Source organism: Prionailurus bengalensis, chromosome A2 (genome assembly GCF_016509475.1).
Source record: "Prionailurus bengalensis isolate Pbe53 chromosome A2, Fcat_Pben_1.1_paternal_pri, whole genome shotgun sequence".
In the NCBI taxonomy this organism is placed as follows: Eukaryota; Metazoa; Chordata; class Mammalia; order Carnivora; family Felidae; genus Prionailurus; species Prionailurus bengalensis.
The window spans coordinates 144,573,948-144,594,213 of NC_057348.1; the positions used below are offsets into that span (position 1 = coordinate 144,573,948).

A 20,266-nucleotide genomic window follows, 5' to 3' on the forward strand; every position below is an offset into this window, starting at 1 on the left:
ATTGCTGTGCTACCGTCCTTACAATGCCACTTCATGGCCCAATGGGGCTGCCAAGCTCTAACCATCAAGTCTGTATTCCAGCCAGGAGGAACAACATAAGGAGTGAAAAGAGCACTCCCCTTCTTACAAGGTTTCCTCATAGCAGTTGAACCTTGGGCTCACATCTCTGTCGCCAGAACATAATCACATGGCCTTACCTAGCTGTAAAGGAGACCAGGAAATGTAATTTTTATTCCAGATATGTGCCCAACTAAAAATCAAGCGTTCCATTAATAAAGAAATGGAGAGAATGGATACTGGGAAAGGCAACTAAGCATGTTCCAAATGGATTTTAAAAAGTTTCAGTGTACTACTTTGGAGGGTTCGATAGGGGCAAATAGGAAAAGTAGACATCTTTTTTATTTTTTAACGTTTCTCTATTTTGAGAGAGAGAGTGCATGTGGAAGGGGCGGGGGGTGGGGGGAGAGAGAATCCCAAGCAGGCTCCACACTGCCAGCATGGAGCCTGATGTGGGGCTCGAACTCACGAACTCACGAACCGTGAGATCACCACCTGAGCTAAAACCAAGAGTCAGACGCTCAATCGACTGAGCCACCCTGGCGCCCCAGGAAGGGTAGACATCTTAAAGACATTTTATCATTGCTTGGCACTTTGTTTAGAGCCGAAAGCTCACTTTCTCACAATTAGCTTTCTAGGCTGGGTCCTAAAGTCTCTTCCACATACCACGGAAGTGGACTCAACAGGCTTGTACAGAAAAGAGAAAAAGTCATCTTCCCAGCTGAAGGGGACTTTTGGATGTCTCAATGGCCAAATATTTCCAAGCCATGTATCTAGGCCAATAAGCTTTACTGTTGTGGGTAAGCTTTAACTTATATCGGTGTGTTAATTGCCATCCCATCTGTACTGTGTGTTGTTCCTAGGGAAATGTAAACCACAGGATGGGGTCTCTTGGCCCCATCCTTACAGAATGTTCCATGGAGGACATTTTTCCCACATGATAAGCAAAAGAAAATGAGGAACGTGAATAGGGAAGTTGCTTTACCAACCTAGGAGCTGTTTCAGGTGCTTGAACAGGTGCATAATAGAAGTGACCAGGTGAGGGGCTGATGGAATCAGATCAGGAAAGCCTCATCACCTTTCAGCCATCTCTCAGACTTGACAATGAATACAAAAATAAATCGCTCTGCCTGTACGTCACATATATTGGTTGTCAAATTGTTTTTCTTTTTTAAAAACTTTTTTTTTTAAGTTTATTTTTGAGAGAGAGCAAGCATGAGCAGGGAGAGAGGGAGCACAGAATATGAGGCAGGCTCCATCGAGGCTCCGAGCTGTCAGCACAGAGCCCAACGTGGGGCTCAAACTCACAAACTGTGAGATCATGACCTGAGCCGAAGTTGGACGCTTGACCGACTGAGCCACCCAGGTGCCCCATCAAATTGCTTTTCTAAATTGACCATATTTGATTTTGATGGATAATACATCATTTAGTAAATTCTGGAACTTTGTCCAAATTAGAATACAATTTCTCCCTGAAGTGGACTTGAACAATGGTCAGCCTGCTGGGTTCTTTGCCCTTGACCTAGCCACCGCAGGATATGGGCTCTCGCACCTTCTGGCTCCAGGATGAGGAACGCTGTCACTCTCCGAGAAGGGGAATGGCTTGTTGATTCAGCAGAAACGCCCATCCCAGCTCTATTCTTCTCAGCTGGCACCCTCACAAAGCCAGCCTCTGGGTAAGAAACTGATTACTTCTCCTTCAGTTTTACCTCCTAAGGAAAATAAGGCCTGTAGAAGTAACCACCCAGCCGTAGCAGAGCACGGAGCCCAGCGATTCCTTCTAAAACGGAACAGGCTCCTGCAGATAAACCAGGGCATGTGTGCTCCCGCATCGTGCAATGCTCTGAAGGGCTGGGTTTTAAATAGACACCGGCCCTTAAAACTGATTGCGGCAGGTTGCATTAGGAGTAAGAGAGGGTTGACAGGCAGGGAGGAAAATGCCCTGCCAACAGCCTTCCTTCCTTCCTTGCTTTCTACCTGGCTCACCACTTGCTCAGCAAGTTCTGGGGGCACTATGTCCCCGGTTCCGACAGGGGCTGGGGGGCGTGAGGGCATAAACAAGCCGTGAAAGCGCTCTGGAGGAAAAGGGAGGCTCCTCTGCGTTTCCCTTTCCTGCAGGCCTGCCCTGGTTTTTTCATGATGTCATCCATTCATCATTGTGAGCTGATTGGCGGTCCCAGGCCTTGGCCGGCTGCCCAAGGCCAGGAGGGGAGAGAGAGTTACCAGGACAAACTTGCGGTAGGCCCCTGAGCATGTGCGGAAATGTTGTCATCAGTTCCACAGAGAAAGACTCAGTGGAAATCAAAGAAGACAGTGCAAGTCACGAGATCCTATCCAATCTTCCCCTCCCTGAATGCCGGGGAAGAAGTCAGGGGCCTCTTGCCTGTGGATGGGGAGCCAAACCCTGGAGTGGGCCTGGGTGTGGAGGAGGGATTGCTCTGCCAGATGGTTCACTCTCCAGAATTCAACCTATTTCCTGACTCAGTGGTGTTTGAAAGCAACTTTGTCCAGGTACTCTTGGGTCGTGCAGAATGGCACTCCTTGATTCTTCTAGACCTGTTCCCAAGGTGTGACTGGGAGAGTCTGTCCCTGGGACTGGCGTGGAGTGAGAACGGAGGTAAGGAGAAGTTAGTGGGCCTGGAATGCATCTGACTCTGACGTTGCAGAGCCCCAGACAAGGCTTCTTCTGGAGACGCTTGCCATCGTGGGGAAAGAGGTCAGGTGTTCTCTGCTCTGAGTAGAGGATCTGGTATCCGAATCCCTCAATTTGCTTCCTCCTCCAGGCTGTCAGCCCAAAGGCATGAACAAAGAGGCAGTGAAATGAGCTGCCCTTTGAGGGTTTGTGACCGAAATGCTGACTGGTGAAAGAACAGCAGCTGGGCACCCGGAGAGACCAGGGCTCAGAATCTGCTCTCTCATCAGGAGGTGTCATTGTGCAAGTGACCGGCGCACCCTGAATCCCAGTTTCCTGTCTTATAAAAGGGGTTGGACCGACCTGGTTATTACACGCAAACACAGGAAGCAAAGGCCTAAGTATGAGGGTACTCGGTGCATTTTTGTTTCCTTGCCTGGGTTCTCCTCAGGCCAGCTGGATCCCAGAATAAACAGACCTTGGGATTGCACGGGACCTTACGGTTCAGGGAAAGGAGATCATAGGGCCCCTCAAAAAAGGGCCTATAGACAACCCTGTCTAAGAAAATCCAGGAAACTGTGGGGGAGGGGTCACAGAAATGTAACACATGTCCAGGAACTCCGGGATTATGGTTCTTATAGGCGTGTAAGCAATATAGGTTAAAACAGTGGTTTCAGCAAACATTGATTTTGCACCCACCCCCCCCCCCCACACACACACCAGGGGGCATTTGGTAACATCTGGAGATATTTTTGATGGTCACAACTCGGGTGGGGAAGGGATCGCTGCTGGCCTCTAGTAGGTAGAGGCCGAGGATGCTGCTAAACATCCCCAGAGCACAGGAGACCCCTCTCCCCCAAACCAAGAATTATCCAGCCCGAAGTGCATAGTGCCAGGGTTGGGAAACCCTCAGCTAAAATACACTGCTCCTTCTGCCAAACGCTCAGGGCTGTGCCCACGGGACTGCTTTGCAGGTCAAAAAGGGCAGGAACTGGATAGACATCTACAAAGCCTCCAACACCATGGCCGTTGGGGTGACCTCCTCCGTGCCCTGCCTGCCCCTTCCCAATATCCTCCTCATGGCTAGTGTCAAATGGCACCAGGGACAGAGCCAGACATGGAACAGACCATCTAAAGCCCCAAACATCATCCTGAAGAGGTAAGCAACACAGAGGGGAACAGAAGAGGAGTCGGGCGAGGGAGGGGCAGACCCAGAGCGGGAGGCTGCTTTGGGACTCAACTCAAGACGGGGAGAAGCGGAGAAGTCATTGGCAGTGACGTTAATTTTTTAGGCGACGGTAGCCCAGGCCCGGGTGCACTGGGAGCGTCAAGGCTAAGGGGTGGGGGGCAAAGGGAAGTGTTCTGTGGCCGGTAATGAGAAGCGAGTCAACAGCCCACTTCCCTTCTTGCTGCACTCACCGCGCTGAATTCATGGGAAATCCCTCCGCCTTGGGCCCAGCGGCAAGGAAGCACTGAGGTCGGGCAAATGGAGCACCGTTTGGGAGAACACGGGTTCTAGTCTTTGGTATCCAACTGACTCCAATAATTTTTGAGTCACAAGTTATTTGCTGCCTCTCAATGTTCCTGCTAGTACAATGAGCAGAACCAAGTCTCACTTAGAACCGTAACATACAGGGACATCACACCCCTCTGGGATGAAACAGGTCTACGTGATGTTTGGAGCTCTCCAAGTAATCTGTAGGATATCTCAAGAATCCCTAGATCTTCCCAGAAATCCAGGTAAACCGCTTGATGTCTCCTTGTTGACTCAGTGACAAACCTCGCCTTTATGTTCTGCGTGGGGCGATAGCCAGCCCCCTGAACTTGAGCCCCTTTGCGAAGAGTACTTGAAGCATTAGGGCCGATGAATGTGCCAACTCTGTGGCAGAGGAGGGAAGTCCCCTGCATGCTGTCAAGGAGGAAACTAAAAACCCTCTGACCCCAGCCACCTTACTCCAGGGCTGTCTCTCTCAAGCAGGACCCCAGGGAACACCGGCATGAGAATCACGGCAGATTTCAGGGCCACACCCCAGACCTGCTGAATCTGAGTTTCGGGGGCTATCTTCGGGCGTCTTCATTTTAATCAAGCTCCCCAGCTTGATCTCTCCAAAGTGCAGCTGATCTCTCCAAAGTGGGAGCACTACTGTGCCAAGCCCTCTCTCTCCTACCCCCCAAAGCCTCAGTCCTGTGGGAGACGCTCCTCATTTTAACGAAGAGAGAGTTGGATCAGAAGCAATAGGGGTCGCCCATGTGTGTCTTCCCTTGTGGCTTCAGGATACTCCCCCTGAAGTTTGTGGAGCTCCAGGTCTGTGACCGGCTTCAACGCATCCTGCGGTTGAGGACAGTCACTGAGAAGATCTACTACCTAAGGCTCCACCCTGACCATCCAGAGACTGTCTTCCGCTTCTGGATCCGACTGGTTCAGATTCTGCAGAAGGGCCTGTCCATCACCACCAAAGACCCTAGGATTCTTGTCACTCACTGTCTGGTACCCAAGAACAGCTGCAGCCCCTCGGGAGACTCGAACGTAAGTGGGCACCAGAGCTGGCCTGTGGAGTTTAGGTGAGCTGGTATGTGAGGGTGATCCCTGCCTTAGGCCTTTGCTAATCAGCTTTATTGAGGTAGAGTCTACAGTCATGAAACCCAGCATTTTAAGGGTATCGTCCGACACTTCTCAGCAACTGTATAGAGTTGTGCCCCCTACACTGCAATCCAGTTTCAGAATACTTCATCACCCTAAAAATTTCCATGTTCCCATTTCCTGCCCTAGGCAGCCATTGACCGGTATTCAGTCTCTATAAATTCATAGTTCTTGGACATTTCATATATATGGAACCCTACACCCTATAGTCTTTTGTGTCTGGTTTCTTTCACTTAGCGTGATGTTTTTCAGGCCCATCTGCGTTGTAGCATGAGGCCAACTCTGGCAGAGTCAGACTATCAGTATTTTCACTGCTGAGTCGCATCGCACGGTACAGATATAACCACATTTTGTATGTCCGTTCATCAGTGGGTAGACATGAGGATTTTGTCCAGATTTTGACTATTATGAATGATGCCGATACGAACGTTTGTGTCAAAGCGTTTGCGTAGACGTGTGTTTGATGTGTCTGGGATACATTCCGAGGAATACAATAGCTGGGTCATATATTTATGTGACTTCAAAGTAAGTTTCTATTTAACTTTTAAAAACACTGGGGCGCCTGGGTGGCGCAGTCGGTTAAGCGTCCGACTTCAGCCAGGTCACGATCTCGCGGTCCGTGAGTTCGAGCCCCGCGTCAGGCTCTGGGCTGATGGCTCAGAGCCTGGAGCCTGTTTCCGATTCTGTGTCTCCCTCTCTCTCTGCCCCTCCCCCGTTCATGCTCTGTCTCTCTCTGTCCCAAAAATAAATAAACATTGAAAAAAAAAATCTTTAAAAAAAAATAAAAACACTGACGAACTGTTTTTCAAAATGGCTGCACCATTTTACATTCCCATCAGCAATGCATGAAAGTCTCAATTTCTCCGCATCCTCACCGACATTGGTGTTATCTAAGTTTTTTAGTAAGGCCATTCTAGTGGATGTACGGTGGTTTTCATTTGGGTTTCCTGAATAGCTAATGATCTTGAGAGAGTTTCTCATGGGCTTATTAGTCATTTATGTATCTTCTTTGGTGAAATGTCTATTCAAGTCTTTTGCCCATTTTTAAATTGTGTTTTGTCTTCTTCTTGAGTCGTTAGAGTTCTTTGTGTATTCTAGATATAAATCCTTTATCAGACATATGTCTTGTAAATATTTTCTCCCAGTCTGTAAATTTCTTTTTCGTTTTCTTAACGGTGTCCTTTGTGTAGCAGAAGTGTTTAACTTTGATGAACTTCAGTTTATCAATTTTTTCTTTTATGGATCAGGCTTTTGATGTTGTAGCTAAGACTTTTTTGTTCAGCCCAAAGTCACAAAGATTTAATCTATGGTAAGAAATATTTACTAAAGGTACTACAGTAATAGCTCAGTCACTTGCAATCATACGTTGCTGTTTTAACGTGTATCCAATTTTGAGAGACAGAGCACGAGCTGAGGAGGGGCAAAGAGAGAGGGGAATAGAGGATCTGAAGCAGGCTCCACACTGAAAGCAGAGAGCCTGACACAGGCTCAAACTCATGAACCAGGAGATCATAACCTGAGCCAAAGTTGGGCACTTAACTGAGCCACCCAGGTGCCCCTAATCTATCTTTACTTATAGAAGTTTTATAGATTTAGCTCTTCCATTTAGGTCTATAACCTATTCTGAATTACTATTTGTGTATGGTGTGAGGTAAGAATCTAAGTACTTTTTTTTTTTTTTAACATGTGGATACACAATTGTCCCAGCGCCATTTGTTGAAAACACTATCCTTTCTCCATTGAATTGTCCCAGCAGCTTTCTTGAAAATAAATTGACCATAAATTTAAAGATTTACCTCTGGGTCCTTAATTGAGAGTTCTACTGATCTGTTTGCTTATTCTTAGGCCAATACCACATTGTCTTGATTAATATAACTTTATACGACATTTTGAAATTGGGTGATGTACATTTTCCAAATTTTTTTCTCTTCCAAATTATTTGGGCTATTCTAGATCTTTTGCATTTCCATATAAATTTTAGGATCAGCTTGTCAATTTCTGCAAAACAGCCTGCAGAATTTTTACAAGAACTTGTTGAATTTACATATTAACTTGGAGCCAATTACCATCTTATCGATCTTGAGCCTTCCAGTACATGAATATGAAATGTCTTTCCATTTATTTTGATCTTCTTTAATTTCTCTTAATGTTTTTGTACCTTTCAGTAACATGTTTGCATCCTTCATTGATAGTATACAGATATACAATCGGTTTTTGTGTATTAATCTTGTTCATTAGATATAGCAGGCTTTATGGATTCCTTGGGATTTTCTACACACACATATACACACACATACCCACACACATGTCATTTGCAGGCAAAGACAGTTTTACCTCATTTCTAGTCAGGATCCATTGGTTCATTGCCTTACCCGGAATCTTCAGTGCAATGTTTGTTAGAAGTGGCAAAAGTAGGGGCACCTGGGTACCTCAATCCGTTAAGCATCTGACTCTTGATCTCAACTCAGGCCTTGATCTCAGGGTTGTGAGTGCCAGGCCTGCGTTGGGCTCCACACTGGGCTTGAAGCCTACTTGGCTTGTTCCTGATCTTAGGAAAAAAACATTCAGCCTTCCGTTAAGTATGATGCTCATTATGAGATTTTGGTTGCTGCCCTTTATCATGTTGAGGAAGTTCCCTTCTATTCCCTGTTTATTGAGAGTTTTTACCATGAATGGGTATTGGATTATGTCAAATGCTTTTTCTGCAGTTAGATGACCATGTGGTTTGTCCTTTATTCTATTAATACAGTGTCTTGCATTACTTGAGTTTTAGATGTTAGACCAACTTCATGTTCCTGCAATAAATTCCGCTTGGTCATGGTGTGTATAATCCTTTCTCAATGTTATTGGATTTGGTTTGTTAGCATCTTTTTTAAATGTTGATTTTTATTTATTTTGCGAGAGAGAGAGAGAGAGAGAGAGAGCATGAGCAGGGGAAGGGCAGATAGAGAGAATCCCAAGCAGGCTCCCCGTTGTCAACGCAGAGCCCAACATGGGGCTCGATTGCTCAAGATTATGACCTGAGCCTAAATCAAGAGTCGGACGCTTAACCAACTGAGTCACCCAGGCACCCCGGTTTTTGTCAAGGATTTTTGCATCTATGTTCGTTAGCGATATTGGTCTGTAGTTTTCTTGGGACACCTTTGTGATACTCTGGCTTTGGTCTTAGGGTACTATTAGCCTCATTGAATGCTTTTGGAAGTGTTCTCTCTCCCCTCTATTTTCTGAGTTTGTGAATAATTGGTATTACCACTTCTTCAAATATTTGATAGAATTCACCAGTGAAGCCACCTGGGCATTGCCCCAGGCCTTAAGATGTGACATGAGACCAATTTGAGCTGGAACATAAACTCTTTGAAGGCAGGGGTTTTTCTCTGTCTTCTTAGCACGATCCCTAGTGTGTGGCACACAGCTGACATCTAATACATACTGAATGAATGAATGAACAAATGAACGTGAGGAGTATGAACAGCTAGAGTGCCTTTGGGGACATCACAGGCAGCAAGAAAGAGGGCAATTTGACCTTCGTGTAAAAAGCAGCTCAAAATGGGATTTTTCTTAGAGAAATTAATTTTTAAACCATTCATTAAATTCTTACAACAGGTATTTGATTCCCCCTACATTTAAATATAAAAACAAATAGCAAGGGACACCTGGGTGGCTCAGTCGGTTAAGTGTCCAACTTCGACTCAGGTCATGATCTCACGGTTCATGAGTTCGAGCCCCACATTGGGCTCTGTGCTGACAGCTCAGAGCCTGGAGCCTGCCTCAGATTCTGTGTCTCCCTCTCTCTCTGTCCCTCCCGTGCTCATGCTCTGTCTCTGTCTGTCTGTCTGTCTGTCTCTCTCTCAAAAATAAATGAACATTAAAAAATTAGAAACAAGCAGCATAAGCTTTTTTAAAGCTTATAAGAATAGGCTATTCAGTAACACAAGAAGGTATGTTAATAAGAATAGATTATTGGGGAGCCTGGGTGGCTCAGTTGGCTAAGCGTCCCGCTTCGGCTCAGGTCACACACGATCTCACACAGTTCATGAGTTCAGGCCCCGCATCCCACTCGGCAGTGACAGTGCGGAGCTTGCTTGGGATTCTCTATTTCTCTCTCTTTCTCTGCCCCTCCCCTACTCTCTCTCGCAAAATAAATAAATAAACTAAAAAAAAAAAAAAAAAGATTATATACCAAGCACTAGGTGTAAGTGATGAATCACTAAATTCTACTCCTGAAAACAATATTACAACTGTGTGTGAACTAACTCGAACTTAAATAAAAATTTGAAGGAGAAAAAGATGAAAAAGATTATCTACTAAATGATGTCTAAAGTTTTCAATGACTATAGTATCCTTAAGGCACCAAAGGATATTTACAAGAATACAGGGAGTATAAACAAACAGATATGGCCTCAGAATTGCCTCTCTGAGCAGCTGACCCGGCAGCCCAGTCGAACAGTTTAAGCCCCAACACTCTCAGGTCTGGACCACGATTAGGAAAATGCAGACACCCTAAGGCGTTAACCACCTGGCTTTGCTTTTTTTCTCCATCTAGTTAGTACAGAAGACACCCCAAGCCTCCCAGCCCAGTGAGAGCCTCATGCAGCTGATGGCTAAGGGGGAAAGTGAAGCACTCTCTCAGATTTTTGCCGACTTGCACCAGCCCCGCCAGTTAAGGTACGTGACTTAAACTGGGCCAGTCTGACACTCCTTCTGTAGCCCAGATGGCCTGGGCCATGAGATCCAGAAACCAAATAACTTGGGAAAGGAGCAGAGGGAGGAGCATGGAACGCTGCACTCAGTACCCAGGCTTTACCCTTGACTAGGGCCAACCTTTTGCCGGTTCTCTTTGCCTTATTCTCCTCCACACAGCAAGCACTGTAGGCTTGACTCCAGAGGAGGAATGTTATAAAAAAACAAAAGTAACTCTTCAATTACAAGAATGCATTAGTAGCACAGGTGGGAAAGCAAAACCTTGTTTTGAATCCAGTTCCTAGTTCTCCAGAGAAATAACTAAAACATTGTTTCAAACGTTATCTACTCACTGAGTTCACCTGGCCTCTGCTGGGATTCAGGGAGCCTCTGTGGTTGTTTTCTAAATGTATAATCTGTTCTGGAAAACTCCATGGTCCAGGCCCATCTTATCCATGCCTGAGGAAATGTCCCTGTGTTGTGCAGGTGACTTAGGATGTAGTCTTAAGATTGGTTGACGTGAGACAGGCGTTGAGGGCACTTAGATCACAGGGTACCACGAGCAGAGCACAAAGATAACGTGGGAACCGGTGTCCTAGAGAACTGAAATCAGTTGCTAAATGTCACCAGAAGAGAAAAATGACGTTTTAGAAGATTTTTGTCACAACGGGGACCAGCAACTCAGAGACACAAGTGCCAACCTCATCCAGATATTGTAAGATTAAATGAGCTCATACGCATCAGTACTTGGCAGGGTCCTCAGCAGATTTAGAGGCAGACATAAGGAGATTCTCAATATTAACCGGTATCATTAACTTGGGCTGGAAGCTGTAAAGTATTAACACAAGAAAAAAACTTGTTAGTTGCCCACTGCTAAAGAATTTGTACTGGAGGTTGTCACGCTGTGTATCACACAGAGATCTGCAGTTAAGAAATTTCTAGGTAAAATGTAGCATTGCTGAGCTGGTGACCCCTGGACTCTAATAGAGCAAGATAGATTGAAACAACTTTGTGACTGTCTCAAAATGTTAAATCATGGATTTTTTTTTTTTTTCCCCGCGGAAGGATAGCTTTTGTTTATATTCATGGCCACAATTCAGTCGCATGGCCATACCCAACTACAAGGGAGCTGGGAAACGTACTCATCAATGTGCATAGAGTACATAATCATGTGCCTAAAACAAAATTAGATGCTCTGTCCCCGAGGGAGAAGGGAAGAAGGGATACTAGGGGTCTGTTGGCCAATTCTGGCACAGGCAGCTTTTAATATTTCCAGAAGGTCAGAGCAGTGTAGGAGCATTAGGCACTAACCAGCTAAAGGGTGGAGAATGCTGTGCAGGTGAAGGGGACAAACGAGGTTTCGTCCTGAGGAAGAGACTTGGTGAGTTCGGAGAAGGAGAAGGAAGGGCCAGTGGGGAAGCAGCGGTGGCGGAAGGACCTAAGTACAAGTGGGCAGGGTCTGGGGCACCTGGGTGGCTCAGTCGGTTAAACGTCCGACTTTGGCTCAGGTCATGATCTCACAGTTCGTGGGTTTGAGTCCCGCGTCGGGCTCTGGGCTGCCAGCTCAGAGCCTGGAGCCTGCTTCTGATTCTGTGTCTCCCTCTCTCTCCACCCCTCCCCTGCTCACGCTCTGTCTCTCTCTGTCTCTCAAAAATAAATATATGTAAAACAAAACAAAACAAAACAAAACAAAACAACAAGTGGGCAGGGGCCGAGCGGCGGCTGGGAAGCCATGTGAATGAATTTAGACTTCAGTGTAATGGGAGCCTTCGCCTCATTTTAAACTGGGAAGTGATGTGATCCAATTTACATTTTGGAAAGGTCATGCTGGCTGTTCAGCGACAGTTGGTTGGAAGAGAGGGAGAGTAAGTGTGGAGAGACCAGCCAGGAAGCCGGGGCAACCTAGTCTGGCTTGTCATGTCCCAAATGGATCAGAGAGATGTGAGAAACAGGGGGAAATGACTTCCGGCTGCACTGTTATCGCAACAATTTCTTTGTGCAGGCATTTGGTTTCTTCTCTTTAATTTCCCGGGACGAGGCCCCGAGTGATGATTTTTCTCCTCATTCAGGCAGGTTCTAGTCTGGTTGCAATTATATCAGTTTTTGCACATTGGCAACAACAAGCAACTCACAGCAAATAAAAATAAATGGCTGAGACAAAGGCCCAAACAGATGGAGTCACACCCATTCCTCCTCAGCAAAATCATCGGCGTGGATTACTGCTCCCGGTCCCAGCCCCCTCCCTCCTCTCCCTTCCCTATTTTTTCTTCTGGTGCTTTAACATGCATCGCACCCACCCAGTGTAGCCACAGCTGGCCTTTTTCATATTTATATCTGCCTCGCAAGCTTTTGCATCAAGCAAAATAGAACTAGAGACAAGATTTGAAATGAGAGTTTCATGCTCTGTTCTTTTCCTTTTGACCTTCATCTCCTTGATCCTGAAATGGCTGGAGTTCCAGGAGCAGCAAAAAGACACAGACCAAAAGGGACGGCCCAGGTAACGGAGGGCACGGGGCGCCCATTGCTTGGAGAACTTTCTGCTCCACAGGTGTAGGAATAAGTTCCCCCTCCAGCTCCCCACCCCAGCTTTCCTGGATCTCTGTCTTCCTTCCGTACCTTCGTGTGAGTTCCTCTAGGCTCTTTGGCCACCAGAGTCAAGTTGGCAGCAAATCTTACCAATTTCTTCCTTTGAAGTTTCTCCATATTCTTTACTTCAGTTCTACTCCCGCGGGTTCTCCCCTAGTTCACCTGGTCAGCTCATGCCTGGCCTGCGGTCATGTTCCACGAGTGCGTCCATTTCCTCATTCAGAAACACGCAGTGGGCCCTTGGTAAGCGCCAAACGCTGTCGAAGGCTTCCGATCACAATGAAGAAAGAGACACAGTACCCCCCCTGGAAAGCGTTTACAATTTGGTGGAGTCAGATGGGTAAATCCTAAAGTCACAAAAACTCTTATATCTAGGCAACACTCAAAACTCACCCCTGGGGTCCCTCACTCCTCCCAGGAAGCTGCTCAGGAAGGCGGGGGGGGGGGGGGGGGGGTCGTCTGAGCTGAGTCAGGGAGAATGAGTACAGGCAGGGCTGGCCGAAGCGGAAGAGGCAGGGCATGTTAGGAGGAGACAGGGTCTGTGTGAGAGAGCATGACACATTCTGGAAACAGCAGCCGGTTCCCCATGAATTTCCAGGTTCTGTTTACCCCAGATCCCCTCATTTTGGCCTGCATGACCCTGCATAAACTTCCCCTCTTACCCATCTCACCCGCTCACTTTCTCCCCCTCAAATAGAAGCCCCGTCCGTGCCTCGTCTCCTCCAGCCCAAATCTGCTCCAGTCAAGCCTTGGCTATGCTTCTCTATGCCTTATTCATCCCGTCTGCTCCACCCTAAATCCTACCTGTCCTTCCGGATAAATCTTACCTTAGTCATAACCTCTCTTACATTATTCCCTAATTGCTACATAGGCTTAAGTCTTTTTTTTTTTTTTTTAACATTTAATTATTATGGAGAGACAGAGGGGGAGCATGGGAGGGGCACAGAGAGGAGGAGACACAGAATCTGAAGCAGGTTCCAGGCTCTGAGCTGTCAGCACAGAGCCCGACGCAGGGATTGAATTCACAAACTGAGATCATGACCCGAGCCGAAGTCAGACGCTTAACCGACTGCAGCCACCCAGGCGCCCCACCATAGGCTTAAGTCTTATCTCTTCAACCAACATTCATTCTTTTCATGCCTCTGAACTATTTAGCTGCCGTGGCAAGCACAGGGCTAAGAACACAATAGGGCTTCCATAAGTATCCGTGTACCACACCACTAATAAGTTATCCCTCCACATTGGCTCAGAAGGCAACCGGAATGTCACAGTTAGGAATTTAGAGGAGCGTGTAGATCCCAGAGAAGCTCTACCAACTTTCGTCCAAACCAGGGATTACGACTCAAACGTCTGGAGAGTCTAGGTGTCATATAAGAAATGGTTGACTTACGGGGCACCTGGGTGGCTCAGTCGGTTAAGCGTCCGACTTCGGCTCAGGTCCTGATCCTCACAGCTCGTGAGTTCGAGCCCCGCGTCGGGCTCTGCACTGACAACTCAGAGCCTGGAGCCTGCTTCCAATTCTGTGGGTCTCTCTCTCTGCCCCTCCCCTGCTCACATCCTCTCTCTCTCTCTCTTTCTCTCTCAAAAATAAATAAACAGTAAAAAAAAATTTTTTTTGAGAAATGGTTGACTTATCTCTCAACTCCACTGTAAGTTAAACAACAGCTGGGCTGACACCTGGAGGTCAGCACTGAGGAGGCAATAGGACATGGCAGGGACAGTGACAATGACAAAGTGAAGGTTTCAGTGGAGCCTTTAATTGTCACCATGCTGGAACACAGATCTGGTGTTGCCAGATACCCTGAGTTTTCTTTCCTTTTTTTTTTTTTTTTCAACGTTTATTTATTTTTGGGACAGAGAGAGACAGAGCATGAACGGGGGAGGGGCAGAGAGAGAGGGAGACACAGAATCGGAAACAGGCTCCAGGCTCTGAGCCATCAGCCCAGAGCCTGACGCGGGGCTCGAACTCCCGGACCGCGAGATCGTGACCTGGCTGAAGTCGGACGCTTAACCGACTGATACCCTGAGTTTTCAAGAAAAGCCCCAAATCTGGATTTTTATGTGACCCTGCCCCATAAAAATGCTAAAGCACAGCATAGGCTGACAGTGGGGAAACTAAAGGTATCTGCAGACCAGATTCAGCCTGGAGGCTGCCAGTTCACAGCCCCTATTCTAAACGGTGAGTAGAGCTGGCCCACATTTTCCCCAAGGCTAAGAATCCTGTCTCCCATCACGTGACAGATAATACAACAGTGATGCATTGTATTGAATGTTTTCACACTTACATTCAATCACACACCCACGCTCAAAACATACCCCATGGGATTATGGTTGAGGAAGACAGAATATTTCAGTTTCAGAGTCAGAGGATACGTGTGCCATGGGGACTACCACTCCCGAGCATTCCCAAGGCTGTTTTCGATGAATTATCCTAGGATGTCCTCAGGACCCTTCTCTTTCCTTGAAACTGAAGAACCGTCTTTCCTCCGTGGGCCAGGTAGCATACCCTTTGAGTTTGGAAGGATAGTCACACTTCAGCCTCCTGGAACTTCTGGATGAAAAGAAGGAGAGAGCTACATTGGGAAAAACCAGCATCCCAAAGCTTACCTGTGTGGCTGAACCTTTCAACTCCCCATCGGTGTGGGTGGTGGGGCGTATTGCGGGGCTTCCCAAGCTATAACGTGCAAATAGTCCCTTGGGAATCTTGTTAAAAATGCAGATTCCGGGGCGCCTGGGTGGCGCAGTCGGTTAAGCGTCCGACTTCAGCCAGGTCACGATCTCGCGGTCCGGGAGTTCGAGCCCCGCGTCAGGCTCTGGGCTGATGGCTCAGAGCCTGGAGCCTGTTTCCGATTCTGTGTCTCCCTCTCTCTCTGCCCCTCCCCCGTTCATGCTCTGTCTCTCTCTGTTCCAAAAATAAATAAAAAACGTTGAAAAAAAAATTTAAAAAAAAATGCAGATTCCGAGTCAGTAGATCCGTGTGGGCCCGAGACTGTGCATGCTCCCGGGTGATGGCAAAGCTGCCGGGCTGCAAGCCACCCTTTGAGTGGCTGAAGCCAAGTGGACCAACAACAGGCTCTGGCCTAAGGCCATCTGGGTTCCAGGCCGTTGCCAGTTCAGCTAGCTGAATCTCCTGGGGGAAATTCACTCAGTGATCCTCTCCAAGCCACATGGGTTCTCTCCTTTTACTGGCACTGCCTTGTTCAAATGGTAGGATGGTTAAAACAGGGGCTCTGTTGCCTAGCTTTGAATTCCGGCTTTGAATTCTGGATCTGACTCCTCATTTCATGACCATAGGTAAGCAAGTTAACCTCGCTGGGCCTCAGATTCCTAGGAAAATGGAGACTAGAGCGGCACTGACCTCTCGGGGTTGTTGTGAAGATTAAAAGGGCATTAATACATGGGATTGTTTGGAACCATATCTGGCCCATAATAAGCACCCTACACGTGTTGGCCATAACCCGTGAGACTGCTCTGTGAATTAAAGTACAAACAAATGCATTCCCTTTTTAACCTAGAGAAAGATACTCCCAGTGAAGACAGCATCCCTTGTACCCGAGACCTCAGCTGGAGGGACTCGTTCACTTATGGAGAGTGGGAAAGAGAGAACCCCTCGGGTCCGCAGCCCCTTTCACTCCTCAGCACCCTGGCAGCCTCCACGGGGCCACAGCTGTCCCCACTCATAGGTAAGGTGATGGGATTAATCTGACCGCCTTCGTGGGACAGGCCTGGGGTTCCACCTCAGGCCCGGGGTCAGGTCCTAGGATCCTGGGGGTGATTCCAGGAGGCCGTGAGTGGGAGTGGGGGTGCCAGCCAAAGGCAAGTTCACCATCTTTGTTTCCGCCCTGTTCTCTACCTCCAACTGGGCTGAGTGGAAACCCTAAATGTGGCAGTTGCAAAGCCCGCAGAGGCCCCTGGGAATTCCTGCAAGTGGCCCTGAAGGGACAGAGACCAGGACATCACAGTTGTGGCTAGCCCTGCTTTCTCCCCCGCTGTGCGGGGGAGTGCCTCTGGGGCTCTTCCCCTGAGGGAGTGGGAAGCCGGCTCTCCCTTTGCCTTTCCAGAGCTCTCGGGGAGCCCCAACCTTCTGCAGAGAGTGAGAAGGAGCAAGGCCAAAACGGGTGGGGTGGAGGTGATACTTCTCTGGAGCCCAGCTCTTATCTTTCCATATTCCAAGGCTCGTCCATCCATCCATATATTCATTTGGCAAATATTCGTTAAGTACTTCCCATGTGTCTCTGCTTGACCAGAGATGATCCCCAGAGAAGGGAGGAGTGGTTTGTGTTTTCTCAAGTCAAATATTATTAATAAAGCACTAACTCTTACAAGTACTTGTTATTAATAGTTGACAATTTAAAAAATAGCATATCTACGTGCCCACAGAAGAGCTTTTTAGGCAAGCTGTTGCTCATGGGACATCTTTCTCTCCTACACTAACAGGAAATTGTATTTGAACCACCCTTTCATTCTGGGGAGAATCTATGCAGCCCTCACCAATGCCACTCTGCCGCCTTCAGCTTTCTGAGGGACTCTATCTGGATGTGGAGGAGGAGAAAGCTGCAACTAAGGAAACACTAGAATCATCTCACGCTGATAGCATAGCCTTTCCTTGGAGAACCACTTGCGAGCACGGCTCCGGGTGAGAAGCATTGTTCCTGCATCGTTCTAGTACGTAATTCCACGTACTCGGGGTCCGCACCGCCACCTGTCACCACACCTAGCCTCCATCCCGCCACCAGAGCGAGCCCAAGAAGACATGCTCTCAGAAGGGCCAGGGCCCAGAGGTGGAGAGAAGGAAGGAAAGGGAAGCAGGACCGGAGGAGACGTGGAAGAGACCAAAGTGGAGGCGAAGAGAGGAGGTGGAGGGAGGAAGTCCGAGAAGAGGGGAGATCTCGCGGCGAGGCAGTAACAGAAGGAAACAGAGGGACCTGAAAAAGAAGCTGGAGAGGATAAGAGAAGAAACACACCACTGAGAGATGCCTCACCAAGCTTCTATTTACCTAATTTAAAACTTGAAAGTAAGGCCATAAACCAAAAGAGAAATGTCTTTTCTTCTCGGTCCAGATTACTCGGGGTAAATAGGAGGGGCCAGAAACTCATTCCAGCCAAGAGCCTCTCCTTAAGTTTCCTTTTTTGCCAGTTTTTGGTGGTGGTGGTGGTGGTGGTGGTGGTCATCATCGTCGTTGTCCCTCTTTTCTGATTCACGCTTTGCGCCTCCTTCCTTAGGACTTGCTAGCCTAGCCTCGGCGATTCAAGTGGTTTGGGGTTGAGACTGCAGTTTCCTGCAGGAGGCAGTGTAAGTTGTGTGAGGTGGGGGGAATTTCTCTTTTTGTGGTCAGACTTTCTAAGTTTGCTGTTGTGCCTCAGTCCTACCAGCACCGGCTCAATTTCTTTTGCATATGACACCCCCATGAAACGTCGACATACCTCATGCGTGCTGATTAAACTAGCGGTTCCGCGGAGAGGAGGTACAGCCTCAAAGCATGGGGAAGTCAGAGGTTCCAGGGTCAAAGCAAAGGTAAAGTCAGAGGTTCACAAGTTATAGGTCAAGGGAGACACAAAGGAGTGTCTGTCAGCTGGCCGATGGACTGGCCTCTTTGTTTAAAATGTACAATATTTCGGGGCTCCTGGGTGGCGCAGTCGGTTAAGTGTCCGACTTCAGCCAGGTCATGATCTCGCAGTCCGTGAGTTCGAGCCCCGCGTCAGGCTCTGGGCTGATGGCTCAGAGCCTGGAGCCTGCTTCTAATTCTGTGTCTCCCTCTCTCTCTGCCCCTCCCCTGTTCATGCTCTGTCTCTCTCTGTCCCAAAAATAAATAAACGATGAAAAAAAAATTAAAAAAAATAAAAAAATAAAAATAAAATAAAATGTACAATATTTCATATTCAGTAAAAAACAGGCTATGAGCGTTTCCAAAAAGCTGCCCAGACTTCCAAGTGGAAAACTTTTTTCAGGTGTCTTGCTTTGTTTTAAGATATTCTAGGAAGGTCTTTTCCTTCACTGGAGTAATTTTCAGATTGAAATGGTCGGAGGGCTAAAAAGTCAGTTCCTGGATCACCACCGCTCTTTCTAATTGTTCTGTCCTAATTCTTGGTGATTTCAGTATCCACCTAGATGATTCCCCCCACGCCCTGGTCACTGTTCCTTGAGCTGCTGCCCAGTAACCCTGCCCACTACTCTCATCGGCCACTGGCTCCCATGATTCTATCCTGGAGTCTGTCATTAATAACTGCACCCCTCCCCCATTACTCCCACTCTCCACCTCCACTGCCTCCCCTCTTTCCCTGAGTCCAATAATCCTTCCACCCACCACAATCTTCTGCTCCTTCTGGGTTTCCACGGTTCCTCACCCTCCTCGTGTCCTCATTTCCCTCCCCTCCAGCCTCGATTTCGTATTCTATATTCAGCATGCACCCTCAACACCTTGTGTCTCTTCCACTTTATTTTATTCACTTGGCTAAGTCCAGTTCTGCCAACTCCATGCTCCCATCATGCTGCAAAACTTGCTTGGAGAAAACCATGGGACATACCCACCCGTCTTACCTCCAAGTCGTCATCTCAAGTCTCAGGAGGGTCCTTAATGTTGCCCAGAGATCATACTATGCGTCCCTCATCTGTTGTGACTGCTGAATGGCTACTTCATACCTCTTGCCTCACACACACACCCCCAGTGCCTTCTGATGACCCAGCTTCCTTTTTATTTATTGTTTTATTAAAACAATGTTTTATGTTTATTTATTTTTGAGAGGGAGAGAGACAGAGCACAAGCGGGGGAGGGGCAGAGAGAGAGAGGGAGATGCAGAATCTCAGCTCCAGGCGCTGAGCTGTCAGTGCAGAGCCCCGAGTGGGGGCTTGAACCCACAGACTATGAGATTATGACCTGAGCTGAAGTCAGACGCTTAAAGCCTGAGCCACCCAGGTGCCCCTCCTTTTTTTTTTTTTTAAGTTTATTTATTTATTTTGAGAGAGAGTGACTACCAGAGGGGGTGGGGGGCAGAGAGAAAGGCAGACAGAGGACCCATGTGCTCACAGCAGAGAGCCCGATGTGGGGCTCAAACTCACGAACCGCGAGATCATGATCTGAGCCCAAGTCGGGCGCTTAACCGACTCAGGTACCCAGGCACCCCTCGGCTTCCTTTTTCACCGAGAACATAGTGGCTAGCAACTGAAAGAGAACTCCAAGCTCTCATGACCATGTCCACCACTTACCAGGCACCAGACCCGTAGATCTTGTTTCTCTCCTTGTTACTATGGAAGAACTGTCTGAGTTCTAAGCAAAGTTCAACTCTTCCCCTTCAGTACTAGATCTTATCCCATCTCTTCTACCCAAGGACACTCCTCCAGCAATTCTCCCTTTTTCTTACATCAGCTTTATCCTTGCTCCTAGATCCCTCCCAACAGCAATAAAACTGGTGTTGCTTGTAGAAGAAAATAAAACAAAACCTCTCTCGCTCCCTCTCCCCCTCTGCTCCAATTTTCTCTACCCCTCTAAAGCAAACTCCTTGAAAGGGTTTCCAATTTCTTGCTTCCTATTCTGTCCTGAATCCCTCTAGTAGGCTTTTGAACCCACTTCCCCACCAAACCTGCCCCCCTATTGCTCAAGTCAGCGGCTAATCTGTCCTCATGTTACTGTTACCAGCATGTGACATATGTAGCTACTCCTTTGTCTTTGAAA

The 20,266-nt window shown here is 47.6% G+C and overlaps 1 protein-coding gene across 2 annotated transcripts; it reads left to right on the forward strand.

Moving 5' to 3' along the window:
- The first annotated feature begins 1,428 nt into the window (after positions 1-1,428).
- On the forward strand, positions 1,429-17,640 carry FAM71F1 (family with sequence similarity 71 member F1). Of its 2 annotated transcripts, none has more exons than XM_043589452.1 (8): positions 1,429-1,733; positions 2,176-2,568; positions 3,664-3,848; positions 4,964-5,216; positions 9,874-9,995; positions 12,464-12,507; positions 16,112-16,279; positions 17,034-17,640. In XM_043589452.1, exons 2-8 carry the CDS (start codon positions 2,320-2,322, stop codon positions 17,045-17,047), a joined length of 1,035 nt encoding a protein of 344 aa, XP_043445387.1. In that variant the 5' UTR covers positions 1,429-1,733; positions 2,176-2,319; the 3' UTR covers positions 17,048-17,640. The 2 variants fall into 2 exon arrangements, with proteins under 2 accessions (XP_043445387.1, XP_043445388.1); XM_043589453.1 differs by having other exon boundaries at positions 1,436-1,733; positions 12,470-12,507.
- Positions 17,641-20,266: the final 2,626 nt, after the last annotated feature.

Coding starts and splice junctions, on each gene's coding strand:
- FAM71F1 (XM_043589452.1), top strand. CDS start 2,320: ATGTTGTCATCAGTTCCACAGAGAAAGACTCAGTGGAAATCAAAGAAG. Junction 5,217..9,873: donor GCCCCTCGGGAGACTCGAAC/GTAAGTGGGCAC, acceptor TTCTCCATCTAG/TTAGTACAGAAGACACCCCA. Junction 9,996..12,463: donor CACCAGCCCCGCCAGTTAAG/GTACGTGACTTA, acceptor AAATGGCTGGAG/TTCCAGGAGCAGCAAAAAGA.